The sequence below is a fragment of the Gopherus evgoodei genome, chromosome 7 (assembly GCF_007399415.2).
Source record: "Gopherus evgoodei ecotype Sinaloan lineage chromosome 7, rGopEvg1_v1.p, whole genome shotgun sequence".
NCBI classification, from domain to species: Eukaryota; Metazoa; Chordata; order Testudines; family Testudinidae; genus Gopherus; species Gopherus evgoodei.
In genome coordinates this window covers 35225876-35245611 of record NC_044328.1, presented here as the reverse complement: position 1 = coordinate 35245611, position 19736 = coordinate 35225876, and the positions used below count along the sequence as shown (strand labels likewise).

At 41.4% G+C, this 19736-nt stretch overlaps 1 protein-coding gene across 1 annotated transcript in view; it reads right to left on the bottom strand.

The window, feature by feature from the left end:
• Positions 1–4394: 4394 nt before the first annotated feature.
• The window catches only part of SLC16A12 (solute carrier family 16 member 12), a 51886-nt gene continuing 36544 nt past the window's right edge, over positions 4395–19736 (bottom strand). Inside the window, exons 3-7 of the mRNA XM_030571034.1 lie at positions 19432–19535; positions 16868–17011; positions 13957–14548; positions 11325–11584; positions 4395–6008 (exon numbers count right to left, since the gene is read on the bottom strand). Coding sequence (XP_030426894.1) covers positions 5746–6008; positions 11325–11584; positions 13957–14548; positions 16868–17011; positions 19432–19535 — 1363 coding nt within the window. The 3' untranslated portion in view covers positions 4395–5745. The remainder of the gene's footprint in view (positions 6009–11324; positions 11585–13956; positions 14549–16867; positions 17012–19431; positions 19536–19736) is intronic.

Genomic DNA, 19736 nt, shown 5'->3' with positions numbered 1-19736 from the left:
TGTAGAAGTTTCCTTTTTATGGAACTAAAAATACAAGAAAAGTAGTCAGCTCCAGAACAATTTGTGAAGCTGCATCACCTCGCTCTAAGCTTCACTTGCACACTATAAATTTAGCACCATCTGTAGAACAATATTAGTTATTACTCCATCAAGATTTACATTGCACTCCCTGGGCATGTATAAGGCGCCAATCATTGTGCTATAAAAAGCTGTCATACACAAACAAGCATTTTTGTCTACACAGTTGCAAAAGCACAAGACAAAAGAAAATACAAAATTAACACATGAAAGGGCCTGCAAATATAGCAACATCTTTCAACTGATTAGGGACCAGATTCTGCCACTCTTACTCACATTGAGTAGTACCTTACTTGGTGAGCAATTCCATTTATTATTACTTAACTTAATAAGTATATATTATCTGCCATTTACAAATGGTATAGTAATCAAGAGATTTCAAGCCTCTCTGGCTTGAAAGAAATGTGAGTTGTTCAGGGACAACATTATACCCCAATTTTTGAATAGGGTCTTGGAGTGGGACCTAAAAGACCAGGGTTCTATTCCTGGCTCTGCTACTGACAGCCACTTCACCTCTTTGTGCCTCCACAAACTCTTCAGAAGGGGGACTGTTTCTTGCTATGTGTTCAGTGCTATTTAAATATCATTCTCATAACTGGGATTTTCCCCATTGGTTTAAGCAGGAGCAGAATCAGAGACTAGAAGATATGTTGAATAAAAGCTGATTTCTTGTGAGCAATATGTGTTTTTATTTAGTCTCTGGTGTAACAGTACCAACACATGCTACATTCACCATCTGCCAAGATGCTGGTAAACAAGATGCATACAATTTATAAACATATATATTTCAATTTAACAATACATAAACAAAGCACTGATATTTTGACTTTGCTGTATTTTAATCTTGTGTGGATGTATAATCATTACTGCACTTTTTTCAACATAAATGTCTTTGAAAAGTTCCACTTACTATTATAAAATACTGAAAGTCTATAATAAAATAAATACTCCTATTCATTCCTATCAATACATTTTCCCAAGATGCTGACTATATGACCTATATTGGTCATAAAGAGTTATATAGTCAAACTTTTATTCAGCACTTCGGGGTAAATGGGTTGATAGCAATGTACTCTACAGCCAATTTTAGAGTCCCTGAACACACTGCCATTACCACCGTACTTTTTTCCTCCATATTTGCATGCCCCAAACATATAAACAAAACAAAACTAATCAAAGAATGTGACTGCAAATGCCTTTTATTTTTTCCTTAAAATACAGGAAGGGAGCCTGACCTTGCAAAGCCTTACTCAAGCAAGTAGTTCTTACTCATGTAAGTAGTCCTATTTGGATTGCCCGAAAGAGCAGCCCGACAGAGTTTGAAAGAAGGACAAACTTCTTTTCTTAGCACAATTTACATACACAAGAACAATGCATTAATGTTTCTTTTTTATGGCAGCTTGCGGGAGTTTCTCCAGTACGCAGAAGATGGGCAAACAGAGGGGGACAAAGTGAAGACAGGAGTTAGAATCTTACCTGAGAGTTTCCAAACTCTTTGATGTATAGGTGTTTTGAATGACAGCATAGTTCTCTGAAAACATCCCGTCAATGTGCAGCAGCAGTCAAAAAAGATGACAAAATGTAAGGAACCATTAGGAAAGGGACAGATTATAAAACAGAAAATATTATAATGCCACTATATAAGACCATGGCACGCCCACACCTTGATTACTGTGTGCAGTTCTGTTGCCCTGTCTCAAAAACAATATTAGATATGGAAAAGGTACAGAGAAGGGAAACAAAAATTATTAGGGGTATGGAACAGCTTCCATATGAAGAGAGATTATAAAGATTGGGACTATTCATCTTGGAAAATAGACAATGAAGGGGGGATATAATAGAGGTCTATACAATTATGAATGGTATGGAGACAGAGAATCAGGAAGTGTTATTTACCCTTTAACATAAGAACTAGGGATCACCTGATGAAATTAATAGTCATTAGGTTAAAAACAAAACAAAGGAAGTACTTCACACAACACACAGTACCCTGTGAAACTTGTTGCTAGAGGATGTTGTGCAGGTGAAAACTATAACTGGATTAAAAAAGAATTAGATAAATTCATGGAGGAGAGGTCCAGAAATGGCTATTAGCCAAGATGGTTGGGATGCAACCCAATGCTGCAGATGTCTCTAAACTGCCAGAAACTAGGCGTCGACAACAGGGGATGGATCATTCAGTAATAATGCCCTGTTTTGTTCATTCCCCGCTGAAGCATCTGGCACTGGTCACTGTCAGAAGACAGGATACTGAGCAAGGTGGACCTTTGGTTGACCCAGTATGGCCATTCTTATTTAAATATAGCTCTTTTTGCTTAAGGTATGTCTGCTGTACCATACTTACAACTTGAATCCTTCCTGAAATTTATTGTTTGGCAATATTCCATTGATTTTAAACCAGAATTCCCCATGTGATTTCCTCCACTTAATACTAATTTTTGGGTTTTTTTAACACTTTTTAGTAGCCTTTCTAGTTCCTCTGCAGCAATTATAATACACTACAGAATAAACTGCAAATAGCTGAAAGAGTACAAAACTACAGGCTTCCAAAGAGAAAAGGATTATGTTAAAGTCAGGGGCCAGACTCACCAGCATGTTATGACCACTTGCATTGCACTATTGGCATAACTGGCCCACAGAGGGTCACCTTTGAAAGAGCGATCCTCCAGTGGCATACAGTCAGCAAACTACGTTCTTCCTCTGTATTATCAGAACAGCAAGGAGAAAGGGGATGTGGCTGGGACACCCTCATGTTATATGTGGATGAATGGCTGGGTGTTTCAGCCCCTGGGCCCTTTGCAGTCCGTGAATAGGGGTACTAGCCCTTTCACAGAGCTGCTGTAGTATCAGTGAAATGCAAAGGTTACTTTAAAGCTACCTTTGCATGCAACCCCCTTACCTATGCTCTGTGCAGCTAAACTGGACTGCAGAATCAGGCTCTTTAGCTTTATGTAGCATGGTACCCACAATAAATACCTTCTCAGAACACTAACAGTGAGGTCAAATTATGTTTCAATATTTTATACTGAAATATGCATGACAAATAAATCGTCAATTCATGTTCTATTTATAAAAACAGTAAAAAAATATAGTGTTAAGCCCCTAAAGCATGTACCATCAGCTCCCGACGATCTAAATCAGCTTTATATACTGTGATCAGTGTCACTTTCCCTTCTCACATTTACAGAGAACTAGGAAATCATGAGCAACTACTGAATACATTGTAGAGACAAAGAAAAATACTAGTTTGGTGTTAATGAAAATTCTTTGAACTTTAATCAATTTGAGAACAAACAGAACACAACCTTATACAGTATCAAAACATAGAAACAACCTTCATTTCAGAGTTTAGATGTCACCTGTCTGTTACATTTTGGAACAGCATTTTGGAAATGTAAAAGAGTGACATTATTTAATAGGTTTCAGAGTGGTAGCCGTGTTAGTTTGTATCAGCAAAAAGAACGAAGAGTACTTGTGGCACTTTAGAGACTAACAAATTTATTTGAGCATAAGCTTTCTTGGGCTGAAACCCACTTCATGGGATGCATGCAGTGAAAAATACAATAGGAAGATATATATATACAGAGGACATGAAAAAATGGGTGTTGCCATACTAACTATAATGAGAATAATCAGTTAAAGTGAGCTATTATCAGCAGGAGAAAAAAAAACTTTTGTAGTGATAATCAGGATGGCCCATTTCCAACAGCTGACAAGAAGGTGTGAGCAACAGTAGATGAAAAAAATTAGCATGGGAAAACAGTTTTTACTTTGTGTAACGACCCATCTACTCCCAGTCTTTATTCAAGCCTAATTTAATGGTGTCAAGTTAGCAAATTAATTCCAATTCTGCAGTTTCTCATTGGAGTCTGCTTTTGAAGTTGCTTTGTTGGAGTATTGTGACTTTGAGGTCTGTAATCGAGTGTCCAGGAGATAGAAGTGTCCTCCGACTGGTTTGAATGTTATAATTCTTGATGTCTGATTTGTGTCTATTTATTCTTTTGTGCAGAGACTGTCTGGTTTGGCCAATGTACATGGCAGAGGGGCATATATCACATTGGTAGATGTGCAGGTGAATAAGCCTCTGATAGTGTGGCTGATGTCACATCTACCAATGTGATATATGCCATCATGTGCCAGCAATGCCCCTCTGCACTGGGAGTAGATGACTCATTATACAAAGTAAAAACTACTTCCCCATGCTAATTTTCCCCTACTGTTACTCACACCTTCTTGTCAGCTGTTGGAAATGGGCCATCCTGATTATCACTACAAAAGTTTTTCTCCTGCTGATAATAGCTCAGCTTAACTGATTACTCTCGTTATAGTTAGTATGGTAACACCCACTGTTTCATGTCCTCTGTGTATATATATATATTCCTACTATATTTCCCACTGCATGCATTCAATGAAGTTGGTTTTAGCCCACAAAAGCTTATGCTCAAATAAATTTGTTAGTCTCTAAGGTGCCACAAATACTCCTCGTTCTTTTATTATTTAATAGATGAATGTATCAGTAATGTATCCCACAAGCTATATTTACTCCATAGCTTTTCTGAAGCACCTAACTGTATTGTTTTTTTCCCAACACAATAAGTCTGAATCAGCAGTAAATGTCAGCAGTTGTCTGCTGGCCCAAACAAGCCAAAAATAACTAGGGCCAGATCCTCATCTGTTGTAAATCAAGGATTCACATTCACTGAGGATCTGGCCCCTGGAGTTCTAGAGAAGAGAAGGACCTCTCTGGATTTGGGTCTGGTTTGGATTTCAGGCAATGAGAATTTGCTTTGGCTCCTTTACATTTCAGTATGCCTGGTCCCATGCATAAAAACCCTGGAGGACAAACCAAACACACTGGGCTCTAGAGGCCAGCTGGGATGGCAGTCACAGGCTCCCTTCACTTCTGTTCACAAAAGGGATCAGCAACAGGGAATAATACCTGAACTGGAACTCTACCCCCTAGAAATCCAGTTTCCAGGGACCTTTGAAGTGGGAAAGGGCAAATATCTTGTAGCAAGTTTGGGAACAGAGCTGCAAGAATCTAAGAATCTCAAAAAGCTGCATTCTAGTTATGTGCAAAATTTAGGTACACTGTAAAATTAAAGCTGCTTCAGAGATACTTTGAAATAATGTTCTATATGGTCTAAAACACAACTCTCCTGCAGAATTCCTTAACAATGGCATTGACATTTGTAACAATGATTTTCAAACATTTGGCAAAGACCAATAAGCTTGGAACATGTTTTTGCTGGTCAGTCCACTGATAAACAAAACGGAGTGCAACATTGAAAAGCTTATTTCATTAGCCCTGTTTTTAAAACAGTTTCAACTTAAGTTCTATTGTTCAGTTTTGCTTTGTGATGGTCATGTGAATAACCTCTGATTATGATCAATTACCTCAGTAGATTCATCCTATTATCTCTGGAGCCAGCATTACTGACTCAGAAAATATCCTGCACACGTTAACTGAAGAACTTTCATTTAACTTTGCTTTAGAGCTGTATAAATCACAGTTGTTATCCTACTAAAATATGAGAGAAAAATCTAGTTGAAAGATGCCTTGTTTCTTTCATTGTATTGGGAAAATATATCTTCAAGGGTGTAGCATGTGCAGTCACATCTCTCTTAGCCATGGCTGTGCTGCATACCAAAGCTTGATGTCACTTGTCATCTGTTGCTGTAGCTATTTGCCTCAGTGGCCAATATTTTTACATCCTTTTGGTCTAAATCTCCAGACACAGAATAAGCTGCTGTTCCATTTGTCCAGTTCTGCTGTTTTGTGTCAGTATCTCTGGTAAGTGACCTTAGCTGTGTCCTTTTGATTTTCTTTGCTAGTCTAGCAAAGCACAGTAATGTTGAACTGAATATCATAGAAAATCCACACAGAATGAATGATGCAGTGTAGCTGCTGGTTGTATCCACCAGCCAACCTATTGAAAAACAAATAATTTTTAAGGTATTTAGTAGTTTACAAACTCCTTGCATGGTACAGCATTCATAATGCAGTTTATTACATACAACGGTGATTAAGTGACAGGCATATATAGCTGACACATCAGTTAAAATACATTTTGCCTCCAGGGAAAGAAAACAAATATCTTACATAATGATCTCATCATACTTAGCTCAAGTTTTTAGAAGCTTTTGTTCAGAACATAACCCCATCACAAAAGGGAACTGGAGTTTTCCCTACAATCCTATATAAACATCCTCTAAAAGCATTGATTTAGCTGACAGTCTGGAAATGTGCTCAGAGCCATCATGGGAGTAAATGCTATTCTGTGCATGAGTTCCACACCCAGAAACTTTGTCTGGGCTTGTGTATCACTTGAAATGTTCCATTAACATTTTTGCTGTGACAAATCAAATTAAAAAGCATCAAAAGCAGAAGGAATTTGAACCTGGAGTGAACAGCAAATACAAAATGAAAGACATATATACTGTACTATGGCTATTCAAGAAAGGCAATATGAATCGGTGATCTTCCCACATCACTCAAAATGGATATAAATCCTTTCTGTGGAATGATCAGGACATCACCATCCTAATCCCTACTTCATTTTTCAAGCCAGAAATTTAAACTAAACTGGTAGGAGATATAGTGTTCAGATATCCCAGTGATGATGATGGCTACTTAAGAACCTGAATAGAATTGAATGGACTATTGCCAGCCCATACTAAAGAAATTCAACAGTAAACCCCACTGCCTAAGCCATGCCACATTTCTGAAATGGACGGATAAAGCTCTCTCGACCCTAAAGTCTATAAAAGAACATCCTTTGATTAAAACTCAAGGGTTATTTAATTTCAAAGCAAAAGATACATTTTTGCACTTTTTATATTGCTGAACTACATGAAACAATTAAATAACAATGTGCTGCATTATTTAATTGTATGCCCCTGAATTTCCATTTGTTTTTAGTGTGTCAAATTCACTTCATCAAAATAGGGCTTAACTGGGACCCAAGTGGTGTGTAGGTCATGCATTGGCCCTGTGCTCAGGGCTCAAGTGGACTCAAATACTGTTTGTTTATTTTCCTTTCTCTTTTCCATCGTTTAGTGCTAAGGCCCACATGAATTTTACATAGAATTTAGAAAACAACTAAGCCACGGGGATCTTTTCCTCACCAACACAATGAAAACATCAGAGGGAGATTACTTTGATCAGTCACAAGGGAAGAACACATTGGGACTGTTCATAATATTTGAAAATGTTATAAAAATACACAAATTGAAAAGTAAAGCCATGCTAAGATGTTTGTTCTTAACTACCATGGGCGGTGCATATCATAGGCTGGGGAAGGTTATGCCTCCCCAGACAGCCCTGCCCATGCTCCGACCTGAGGCTCCCTTCTGCTTGCCGCTAGTTGGCCCTAGCCCAGGCAGGCTGCTCTTCTTCCGGAAAGCCTGCTGTGGCTGTGGCTAGAGCAGCCAGCCTGTGGCTGGGACTTGGGTGGCTGGAGCCACCCAGAGCAGGGGGACCCACAGCTCTGGGGCTGCACCACCCGGCGCTCCAGGGCAGGGGCCACACTGCTCAGCGCTCCGGGGCTGAGGTCACTTGTCGGTGCTTTGGGCAGGGGGGGAGCACACCGCCCGCCCGGCACTCCAGGGTTGGGGGCACTCAGGCTACCGGGGCGAGGAAGCGGGACCTCAGCTGGAAGGGGCGGGCTGGGTCAGGGATTAGCCTCCCTGAGCCCATGGCTCTCCCACCACCCATGTTAACTCTTCTGGCTTTGTTACCTCCTTACCAATATTGGAGAAGGACTTTTGTTTTTAATATGGGCCAGATGCTCTCCTCTGCTCCAAGTGTTTTCTTTTCTCACCAAAATTTGTCATGGGCGTCTGTGTGGCTGGAGGGTCCCAGAGCTTGGGTTGCAGCCTGAGTCTAATATTTACATAGCAATTAAACAGTCCCTTGGTCTGCGCCCACATGTCTAAATCAGCTGGCATGGGCCAGCCGCAGGTTTTTAATTGCAGTGTAGAGGGCTATGTTGCCAGGGCTGAGGAGGGATGCACGCTGCATGGATGTCCTGACCTCCACAGGATTCATACCAGGATTGTCTGTGGCTCTTCATGCCATTTGAGTGAATGTGATCATGAAATGATAGATTACATGATTCTAAGGAAAGGAAGGAAGGAGAGCAGCAGAATAAAGACAATGGACTTCACAAAAGCAGACTTTAACAAACTCAGAGAACTGATAGGTAAGGTCCCATGGAAAAAAAATCTAAGCAGAAAAGGAGTTCAGGAAAGCTGACAGTTTGTCACAGAGTTAATATTAAAGGCACAACAGCTAACTATCTCAATGTGAAGGAAAGACAACAAGAGGCCAATATGGTTCTATCAGGAGCTCTTCAGTGACCTGAATATCAAATAGGTATCCTACTAAAAGTGGAACAGACAACTTGCTAAGGAGGGATACGAAAGAATAGCACAAGCACATAGGGACTAAATTAGGAAAGCTAAAGTACAAAATGAGTTACATCTAGTGAGGGACATAAAAGGCAATGGAAAGAGGTTCTATAAATATATTAGGAACAAGAAAAAGATGAATGAAAATATAGGTTCTCTACTTAATGGGGAAGGTGAGCTAATAATAGATGATATCAAGAAGGCTGATACGTTTAATGCCTATTTTGCTTCAATCTTCACTAAAAAGGCAAACTGTGACCAGATACTTAACACAATAAATATTAACAAACAGGTGGAAGGAACACAAAGTAAAACAGGAAAGTACCAGGTTAAAGAACATATAGATTTAGATTTGACTAAATGTAAATGAATACATCTAGGAACAAGGAATATAGGCCGTACTAACACGATGGGGGAGTCTATCCTGGGAAACTGTGACACTGAAAAAAAATTGGGGCTCATGGTAGATAATCAGCTGAACATGAACTCCCTGAGTGATGTTGTAACCAAAAGGACTAATGCAATCCTTGGGTGCAGAAACAGAGTAATCTCAAGTAGTAGTGAATAGGTTATTTTGCCTTTGTATTTGGCACTGGTGCAACCACAGCTTGAATATTGTGTCCAGTTCTGGTGTCCACAATTCAAGAAAGATATTGATAAATTGGAGAGGGATCAGAGAAGAGCCATGAGAATGATTAACAGATTAGAACATTTGCTTTATAGAGACAGATTCAAGAAGCTCTATCTATTTAGCTTAACAAAGAGAAGGTTAAGAGTTGACTTGATTACAGTTTACAAGTACTTACACATGGAGACAAATATTTGATAATGGGTTCTTCAGTTCAAGAGAAAAAAAATATAACAGGATCAAATGGCTGGAAGTTGACATTAGACATATTCAGACAGGAAGTAATTTTTAATGGTAAGAATAATTAATCACCAGAACAATGTATTAAATGTTGTGGCAGTTGCTTCACCACTGGCAATTTTTAAATCAAGATTGGATGTTTTTTCTAAAAGGTATGAAAATTCTAGGAATTATTTTTGGAAAATTCTATGGTTTGCATTATACAGGAGGTCAGTCTAGATAATTATAATGGTTTCTTCTGGCCTTGGAATCTATGAATCTAGATAAATTAGATATTTTCAAGTCAGCAGGGCCTGATGAAATTTATCCTAGAATACTTAAGGAACCATCTGAAACAATCTCAGAACCATTAGCAATTATCTTTGAGAACCCATGGAGGATGGGTGAGGTCACAAAAGACTGAAGAAGGGCAGACATAGTACCTATCTTTTAAAAAAGGGAACAAAGAGGACCTGAGGAATTATACGTATCCAGAAAGACAATAGAACAAATTATGAAACAATCAATTTGCAAGCACCTAGACGATAACAGGATTACAAGGAATAGCCAACATGAATTTGTCAAGACTAAATCATGCCAAATCAACCTAATTTCCTTGTTTGACAGGGCTAATGGCCTACTGGATGGGGGGGCGAGCTGTAGGTGTGATATATGTTGATTTTAGCACGGCTTTTGACATAGTCCCACATGACATTCTCATAAGCAAACTAGGGATATGTGGTCTAGATTAAATTACTATAAAGTGGATGCAAAACTGGCTGAAAGACCATAATCAAAGAGTAGTTATAAATGGTTCTTGTCAAACTAGTGGGGTACTTGTCCAGTGTCCAATACTATTAAATATTTTCATAGACTAGAATTTGAAACTACTTTCACAAATTGGATAATTGGTCTGATTTCAACAAGATTAAAGTAAAAAAAGACTAGTGCAAAATATTACACTTAAGAAGGAAAAATCAAAGGCACAGCTACAAAATAGGGAATAACTGGCTAGGCACTAATACTGCTGGAAAGGATCTGAGGGTTACAGTGGATGACAAATTGAATTAGAGTCAACAATGTTTTGCATTTGTGAAAGAGGCTAATATGATCCTGGGGTGTGTTAACAGGAGTGTTGTATGTAAGACACAGGAGATAAATATCCCGATCTATTCAACATTGGTAAGCCCTCAGCTGGAATACTGTGTCCAGCCAGGTGCCACACTTTAAGAAAATGTGGAGAAATTGGAATTAGTCCAGGAGTGAGCAACAAAAATGATAAAAGTTTTTTAAAAACCAGACCAGCGAGGAAAGGTTAAAAAAGCTGGGCATGTTTAGTTTCAAGGGGGAATAAAAGACAAGGGAAGGTCCTGATACCAGTCCTCAAATATGTTAAGGGCCTTTATAAAGAGGACAGTGATCAATTGTTCTCCATGTCCGCTGAGGGTAGAACCAAAAGTAATGGGCTAAATCTGCAGCAAGGGAGATTTAGATTAGAGATTAGGAAAAAATTTCTAATTATATGGCTAGTTAAGCACTGGAAAAGGCTTCCAAGAGAGGTTGTAGTATACTCCCCATGACTGGAGGTTTTAAGAACAGGTTGGTCAAACACCTGTCAGGGATGATCTAGGTATACATGGTTCTGCCTCAGCACAGGGGGCTGGACTAGATGACCTCGGGAGGTCCCTTCCGATCCTACAGTTCTATAATTTTAGGCTCTGTATTTTCACCCTTTAATGTGTCTTTCCACAAACATGGATAATTTTGATGGCTGTAAGTTAGAGATGAGCAACGTTTACCAGAACTTGATTTTTCAATGACATTTTTCATCAGTGTTTGAAATTTCTATGAAACATATGGAACAAAATTTATGCACAAAATTACTTCCCACATCTGACCAGCTCTAGATAAATAAATCATTCTGCTTTCAGAAGGTAAATCCGGAGTAACAGTATAAACAGTACAGTATAGTCATCTGTGAACTGACCTGCAATGGGTGGACTCACTAGATAAGGGAGTGCATGAAGAAAATACACTACCCCTAGGGCTGATGATAAGGAAGCAGTTCCCACTACATCTGCTGTCACAACAGGCATCAGTGTAACGTAGGCTCCATCAAAATACCCAAAGGTAAATGAGAATGGCACAAGCATAGGGAAACTTTGGAGAACAGGAAGGAAGAGACAACAGAGGCCATCCATTCCCACAGCAAAGAGGTAGCAAACATAGCGGTACTTCTTCAGACACCTGCAGATTTTAAAAAGAAGAAGGATAAGTCAATCATGTGTACTTCCTCTCTGTTTCTGTTCACTTCCAGACCTATTAGTTTACCACATGCAATTAACATAAGGTTGAGTTCTGGGATATTTTCTGTGTTAACCTGTTTCCTGTCTTTTCTATGCTGCACAGTTTTAATGTCGGGCTTACCACACAGCTTTCCATGTGCAAAACCCAGCCAGTGAGGGCTCTAACACTGTGTTGGATTGACAAACCTGGGTCTCTATCTACCTATAGAACACACAATAGAAACAGCAGTGCGAGCTTCCCTACACTATGCACAAGCCTCAGTTTTCTTGGGGACCACCCTGGGTGGGGTGAGGGTAGTTCAACCTCCAGGCACATTCAATCCTCGGTCTCGGTTTTAAAACTTTATCTGAATAACATATACAGTAAGTCCTCACTTAAATTCGTCCTGATGTTTCATTGTTACATTGCTGATCAGTTAGAGAACATGCTCGTTTAAAGTTGCGCAATGCTCCCTTATTACGTTGTTTGGCAGCCGCCTGCTTTGTCCACTGGTTGCGAGAAGAGCAGCCTGTTGCAGCTGTGGGCTTGGAACCAGGCTGGACTGGCAGCCCCCCTATCAGCTTCCCGCTCCCCTAAGTTCCCTGTTCAGCAGCTGCTCAGCAGGCTAGCAATTGCTGGCAGTTCAGCTGTCCCTCTCCGAGCCACTGCCACATGCAGCTCCTGCCCTCTGCCTTGGAGCTGCTCCCAGGAGCCTCCTGCTTGCTGTGCAGGGGAGGGGGGGCATGATAATGTCAGGGTGTCACACTTACCCCATCTCCATAGAGCAGGTGGGGATATGACAGGGCTCAGGACAGAGGGAGCTTGCTAGGAGAAGCTGCTGTCTCAACTTGCTGATCCACTTAAAAAGGCAATGTACTTAGAGTGGGGTCAGCGTACTTAAAGGGGCAATGCACATCTCTCTCACACACGGGGTGTGTGTCTTTGTCTGCCATGCTGTCTCTCCTCCGTCCATTTGTGCTGTCTTGCAGAGTATGAGAGGCTACATTAACAACAATGTGTTAACCCTTGAGGACTCAGCCGAGTGCTAGTTCATCATTCAGCACTAAGGCCTTCCCCTGGGAAATATTCCACCCTCTGACTCCACCACCTCAACCAAGCTTCACAATCAGATATGGAGATATACCTATCTCATAGAACTGGAAGGGACCCAGAAAGGTCATCAAGCCTCCTGCCTTCACAAAAGTACTGATTTTGCCCCAGATCCCTAAGTGGCCCCCTCAAGGACTGAACTCACAACCCTGGGTTTAGCAGGCTAGTGCTCAAACCACTGAGATATCCCTCCCTGTCATTGCTATGTACAGTATTAAATTGTTTGTTTAAAACTTATACTGTATATAGAATATAATCTTTTGTCTGGTGAAAAAAATTTCCCTGGAACCTAACACCCACTTCCCCACATTTACATTAATTCTTATAGGGAAATTGGATTCGCTTTAACATCGTTTTGCTTAAAGTCACATTTTTTAGGAACATAACTACAACGTTAAGCAAGGAGTTACTGTACTCCTCTGTATTTATATCTAAGATCACTAAGACTGTTCCTAATATTTTGCAAAAATAAGACAAATGTCCTTATTCCCTCTTCTTACTTTTACTGGTGTAAATCAGGACTGATGCAATGGAGTTAAAAGTGGTGTAAGTGAGAGAAGAATCAAATCCACAATCCGCATTGACTCAAATATCCAGTGTACTGAATAAGTACGACGACTGAAAGAATAAGTATGATGACCTTTAGAATAACCTACTGCCACACTCACCTGATCTTCGCTACCAGTATTACAGACATTGCATAGAACAAAATGTCACGATGGAGTAAAGGTAGCAAAACATGGCTAAGCACTAAAACCTCAGGAAATGTAGAAGTTACGATTCACATACAACCTTAGCTCTGCCCTTTTGTGTTTATGCATCACAATAGAGTGCCAGATCCTTCATCCCTTTCATGCCACAACAACAGCACAAATGAGACAAAAAGGCAGAAGTAGTAGATCACATCCTCTACAGAGCTGGCACAGAGGGCAATGCTTAATATACACTGAACATTGAACTGCATTTACACTATAGACAACAGCAACTTTGGACAAATGTTATTCATTTCTAAAAATGAAAATTAAAAATATAAGTTAACTCAAAGATGAAAACTAAGGTAAAAAATAAGCATTTCTGAAAGTTGTATAAATACCATAAATTGAGCTGATCTACTTGAAAAATAACACAAGCCATTGTAATATCCTCAAAATGTATGTTAGCAAGCATTCCACCTGGCTATTCCACATGCAAAGGCTTATAACTAGTTTGCGGTTTGTCGTTACCTTCTGTCTGTCAACCATCCAAACGTGATATTACCAACGATATCGATGACACCAAGTATGGACATAAGGAAGGCAGCCTGCTGGTGACTCACACCAACACTCAAAGCATAAGGTACTAGGTAGACAAAAAGAGGGCTACAGCCATATGCCATAAATAAAACAGACACTGCTAGCACCAGGAAGTCTGGCATCAGGAAGAAGTTGTATTCTTGCCAGGAGCAGCAGCACAGACATTCATGAGACCATGCTTTGAATAAAGGTGAACAGCTAGACAATTGCTTTAAGTCTTGCTTCTGTGCTTCTGAGACATACTCCTGTTCAAGAAACTCAGGAGAGTGTTTATGGTCCTCCTTAAGAGTAATAGGCCTCATCAGGGCACCACAGACACAGAGATTTAAAACAAAACCGCCCAAGATGAGTAAGGCTCCACGCCAGGAAAACTGTTCAATCAAGAGTTGGACCACAGGGGCCAGAATGAAGGTACCGATTCCGCTCCCTGACATGGCTATTCCATAAGCCAGTGCTTTCTTTTTGTTGAAATATTTTCCCACCATTGCTATGGCTGGAGAATAACAAAGTGCAAATCCAAGTCCTAGGGAAAAAAGCAGAATGAAGATTGTTTAATACTGAATACAAGTAACAGGATACATTAAACTAACCAAGTAACCCACTCCCATCAGCACTAATAATGAAGAGGCCCTTTGTGGATTATCACATTTTCAATTTAGTGAATATGGGATAAAAACATGAAGAAAAAAACAGGGATGCCAAGTCAAACAAATATAGTTGAACCTCACTAATCTGTACCAACGCAGTGGCTCAGTGAGGATTGATGAGCTTTGCATATGAACAGGTACTCAGGGTAGATAGGAGCACAGCATCATCAGCCAGTTATTAGTAGCCTGGCCCTGTACCCAGGCATCTCTGAGTGCCAGGGGATGGAGAGACCTCTCATTTAGATTGTGATATCATTGCATCAGGTACATTGGTCCTACCATTGCTCAGTATTACACTCAGCTACAAACCCAAATATCTATTTTCAGGGCAGATTTGTGTGTTTGCAGATCTCTGAAGGATGGCATAGGGAATTTCTCTCTACTGTAAAATGTCCTACAAGAAACTTTCTTTGACAAGATGAAGAAATTCTGCACTTCAACTGGCTGGAGTTCTGTGCAGTTTTAAATCCCCTGGGAAAGTCTTTATTCAAGGTGCTGAGACCACTTTCAGAACCGAGGTTAAAAAGACTCAGAACAAGATGCCATTCCTATTTAGTAGATTAATTAGATTCATCTGGGCAGAGAACAATTTCATGGATTTTGCTACAGAGCTTCAAGGACAGATGCACAAGAATCAGATGTTAGCATCAGTGCTGGCATTTCTGCAGGGATTTCTGAATCAGACACAGAAACTTATTCCAGGCTGGCATTTTGAAATAAATGGCACCCTCAGTTACACAGGTACCTCTCCCATTGCCTTTGGCAGAAAGCACAAGCCTGGGAGATTCTCAGGATGTAGCAGGCTATCAGTGTTGGCCTGAAACACTCCATCCTGCTAACAGGTGCTGACTCTGCTGGGAGAGAGCTGAATGGATTAAATTGACACACTGAGACCAGCAGCTTGTTACCTCACCAAGAGAGGTCTTGGGTGCCTTGAGGCAGGACCTGTGGCTTTTGGGGGGAAGGTTTGAATGGAACTTTATGTTCCCTCATTGTTTATTTCTTTGTGAAGAAAGCCAAACCCCAGGAAGGGCAGTGAATTTTGACACAACAAAGCTAGTGTTGTTTTCAACTGCCCTCTAGATTACAGGTCAGCTCACTGCATCAGCACTACCAGCCTTTTACTATTAGTTCATTTCTTCCCTACTCAGTCCCTGCAGACTAAATTCACTGCTTGTGAAATGGACTGTTTACAACTTAATGTACACTGCTTCACTTCCTCAATATTCATAACCGCTCTCATAAAGGAAGCCTCAGTGCCATAGGAGAGTATGTGACATGGTGCTGTGGGTTACAAGGGACCTTTTTATTTGTTATGAACACATTGGACAAGGATTAACATTGTAATGCAGGAGTAACACACACTGTAACACGGAATTTTTTTTTTCTTAGCAAATAAGCTGTTGGCAGCACACAAAGTATAGTAATTCTACCAACTTGCTACTCAACGGCAGGGGACCAAGTACAAGGCTTATATCACCGTGGCTACCATGGCAGTATTAATGAGGCAGGAATTTCAGTATAACTATTGCAACCTCTCCCTTTCTTTATTGTACAAGCAACTATACAAAAACAGGACAGACTGAGGGTATTCTTTTAACACTGGGGCTGAACTCAAAGGGAGGATGCATTAGGATAATGCATTCAACAGAAGATTTGTGCTTCTTAACTGAATGTAGAGCATGCAGAAATAAGCCATGCAATGGTGACTTAAGAAACTGATGCAATGACTCTCTCGTTAATTTATTAATCATTTACCTTGATTTAAATAATTTAAAAAATCACCAATGCAAAGCTTTGTGTGTCCTAACCTATAATTTATATTACAACAAAACTCTGAAAGCATTACACCAAAAGGAACCCTGCCAGCCAATAACCTACCAACAAACAAACAATCCTCTTTCCCACCCTCTTATCATCTGAGAAGTTTACCCTCAGCCACACAACTGTTGAACAGATGACTTTTGCTGTGTGCTAGGCTGGTCGCCAAAACTGGGGATATTTCAGATCAGGAGCAAGTACCAGAGGCCTGGAGCCCTCCCACATAATTCTCTGCAAGCTGGTCGTTCTTTCATAACAAGGGGGTTCCAGCTTGAAAGCCTCTGCTGACTGCAGCTGGGCAGTGTCAGTGGGACAGTGGTGGGCCCTCTAATGTAAAGGTAATGGCTGGGGCAAACATTATGAATCCCTTCTACCTGTAAGCACGCCTAATGAAAAGTAGAGGTGTTCCAGGCTTGTGGCAAATGAACTCAGGATCAGTCCAGCAGATGCGAGCAGTCCTCCAAGCATGATGCCCACTTGACACGATAGATGGTTACTGATAAAACTTCCAAGTGGGGCTTCGAAAATAATGAATGCAGTTAGTGAATGAATGCAGTGTATACTCACCTGCACTTCACAGCCAGAGTCAAGGCTTGGGAACAAAAATCAGCACCAAAGCCACACAAACTAGGGAAAAACACTGATCTGCTGCTGCAACTAATTGGAGTGACGTTTCAGATTCACATATATCATATCATGGCGTTTGTGACCTTCCCAAAAATCCTTTCAGAATGGCTGTTTTCTATTTTCCATAAAATCAATGGCTATTTTAAAGCAGGAAATACCACCATAAGACAAAGCTGTTTTTCAGTTAATGAGGTCAAAGAAGGCAAAGCCAATGACAAGGTTTTTGTTCATTACCATATCATTACAGCAGCCATAAATCTGCTACCTCTGGAATTTGTACTGCTACTCTATGAAAAGATGGCCCTCTGCCTCATCACTGAAGAGCTTAAACCCTGTAAGTTGTAGAAATGATCTCTCTCTTCGTTAGGAATAGGCTGACCCAGCAATATTAAAAGTTAAAATCCCTGCACACACAAAGAGCAGTGTGGAGTGTCAAAGTCCAGTTTCACCCATGGGAAGTACACCCATGGGAAGTACAAATCCTAGAAACCTTTGTGCTCTTTTCTCTGCTTATTTAAAATTCCCTTAGCATTCCAGGTGGAAAACTTTGTCCCCACATCTTCACCTATGAGATGTGGTGTAGCTGGTGCAGAGGTGTCTGGCTACATTTTAGACCCCAGTCCTGGAATGCAATGAATATGGGCAGACCACTCTACCTGCAATATGATGTGTACAGGATCAGAACCTAAGTTTGCACAGTACTTTGCAGATCTTTAAATGATATCCTTGAGAAATTAAGTGTAACTCCAGAACAGAAAGAGTGTCCTAGGGCAGTGGTTTTCAAACTTGTTTTCTGGCGACCCAGTTGAAGGAAATTGTTGATGCCCGCAACCCACTGGAGCTGGAGATGAGGGGTTTGGGGTGTTGGAGGGGCTCAGAGCTGGGGCAGAGTGTTGGTGTGCAGGGGTGAGGGCTGCGGGATGGGGCTGGGAATGAGGGGTTCAGGCTGTGGGAAGGGGCTCTGGGCTGGAGTAGGGGGTTGGGGTGCGGGAGTGGGTCAGGGCTCTGGACTGGGGGTGCAGGCTCTGGAGTGGGGCTGGGGATAAGGGGTTTGGGGTGCAGGAGAGGGCTCTGGATTTGGGTGGACTCAGGGCTGGGGCAGGGGGTTGAGGTGCAGGAGGGGCTCTGGCCTGGGGGTGCAGCTCTTGGGTGGGGCCAGGGATGAGGGTTTTGGGGTGCAGGAGGGAGTTCCAGGTTTGGGAGGGCTCAGAGCTGGGGCGAGGGGTTGGGGTGTGGGAGGGGATCAGGGCTCTGGGCTGGGGCTGCAGGCAGGGATGAGTGGTTTGAGGTGTAGGAGGGGGCTCCAGGTTTGAGGAAGGGGCTGGGGTAGGGGATTGGAGCATGGGGTTGGGATGTAGGCTTACCTCCGGCAGCTCCCAGTCAGTGGTGCAGCCAGGGTGTAGAGGCAGATTTCCCGCCTGTCCTGGCACTGTGAACCACGCTGCGCCGCGGAAGAGGCCAGCCGCAGGTCCGGCTCCTAAGCGGAGCCATGCAAATGGCTCAGCACGGCTCTTGCCTGCAGGCACCATCCCCTTCCCCCACAGCCTCCATTGGGAACCAGCCAATGGGAGTGTGGATCCGGTGCTCGAGGTGGAGGCAGCACATGGAGCCCTGTGGCCCACTCGCCTAAGAGCCAGACCTGCTGCTGGCTGCTTCTGAGGCCTAGCACGATGTCAGAACAGATAGGAACTAGCCTGCCTTAGCCAGATAGCACCACCAATGGGACTTTTAATGGCCTGGTCGGTGGTGCTGATCAGAGCTGCCATGATCCAGTGCCTTCCATTCTACAACCACAGTTTGAAAACCATTGTCCTAGGGGATACTTCATAAAGAAAACACACAGGGCATTTGCTCTCAAAAAAATGTTCAGTGAAGGGATGTGATGGTTATGACTTGAACCAAAGGAACTAAGAAACACAATCAAGTCTGAAATGTAACTGCAACATACTAGGTAAAACAAGTGCTAGTAGAATGCCTCTTAAACTGTGACCTTTCCCATAAGGTTTTTTTTTCACAAAAACAGTTCTTAAGACACACAATCACTTGACAATAAAATGCTTTGTTTCTTTTCAGTATCAGACAACATGGTACAAAAAAGCCCCCTCCTTGCCAAACTGTGCTGTGGGATACAGCTTGGACATACTACACTCATTTGGTTACAAAGCTAGGATGTGTTGGACAAAAGTCATTAGCCAGCCTGAAACCAGAAATTTTCCACACTAGCTCTGATGACTTGTGAATATACTAATATCAGGTGTCCCACAGATCTAAAGAACAAACCAATTTATTATTCAGAGAGTGCAATACCCACCACACAGCATTGTGGCACAGTCTGCAATGGAATGGATCCAAGCTGTTCGCGCATAATCCTGAGCAAAGTATGTCTGGAACTCCACAAAGAAAATTGAGATGCATCTAGGAAAGAAAACATGAATACTGATCTGTTAAATTCCAGGATAAAGGGTACCTGGTTTGGGTCTGTTCCAAATCCTATGAAAGTCAATGCAAAGATTCCTATTGACTTCCAAGGGAAAGATATTGGGTCATTAAACATTTGCAAAATGGAGCCTGAAATGAGAGATTATCTGGATGCACAGGAAATAACAACAAATGAAA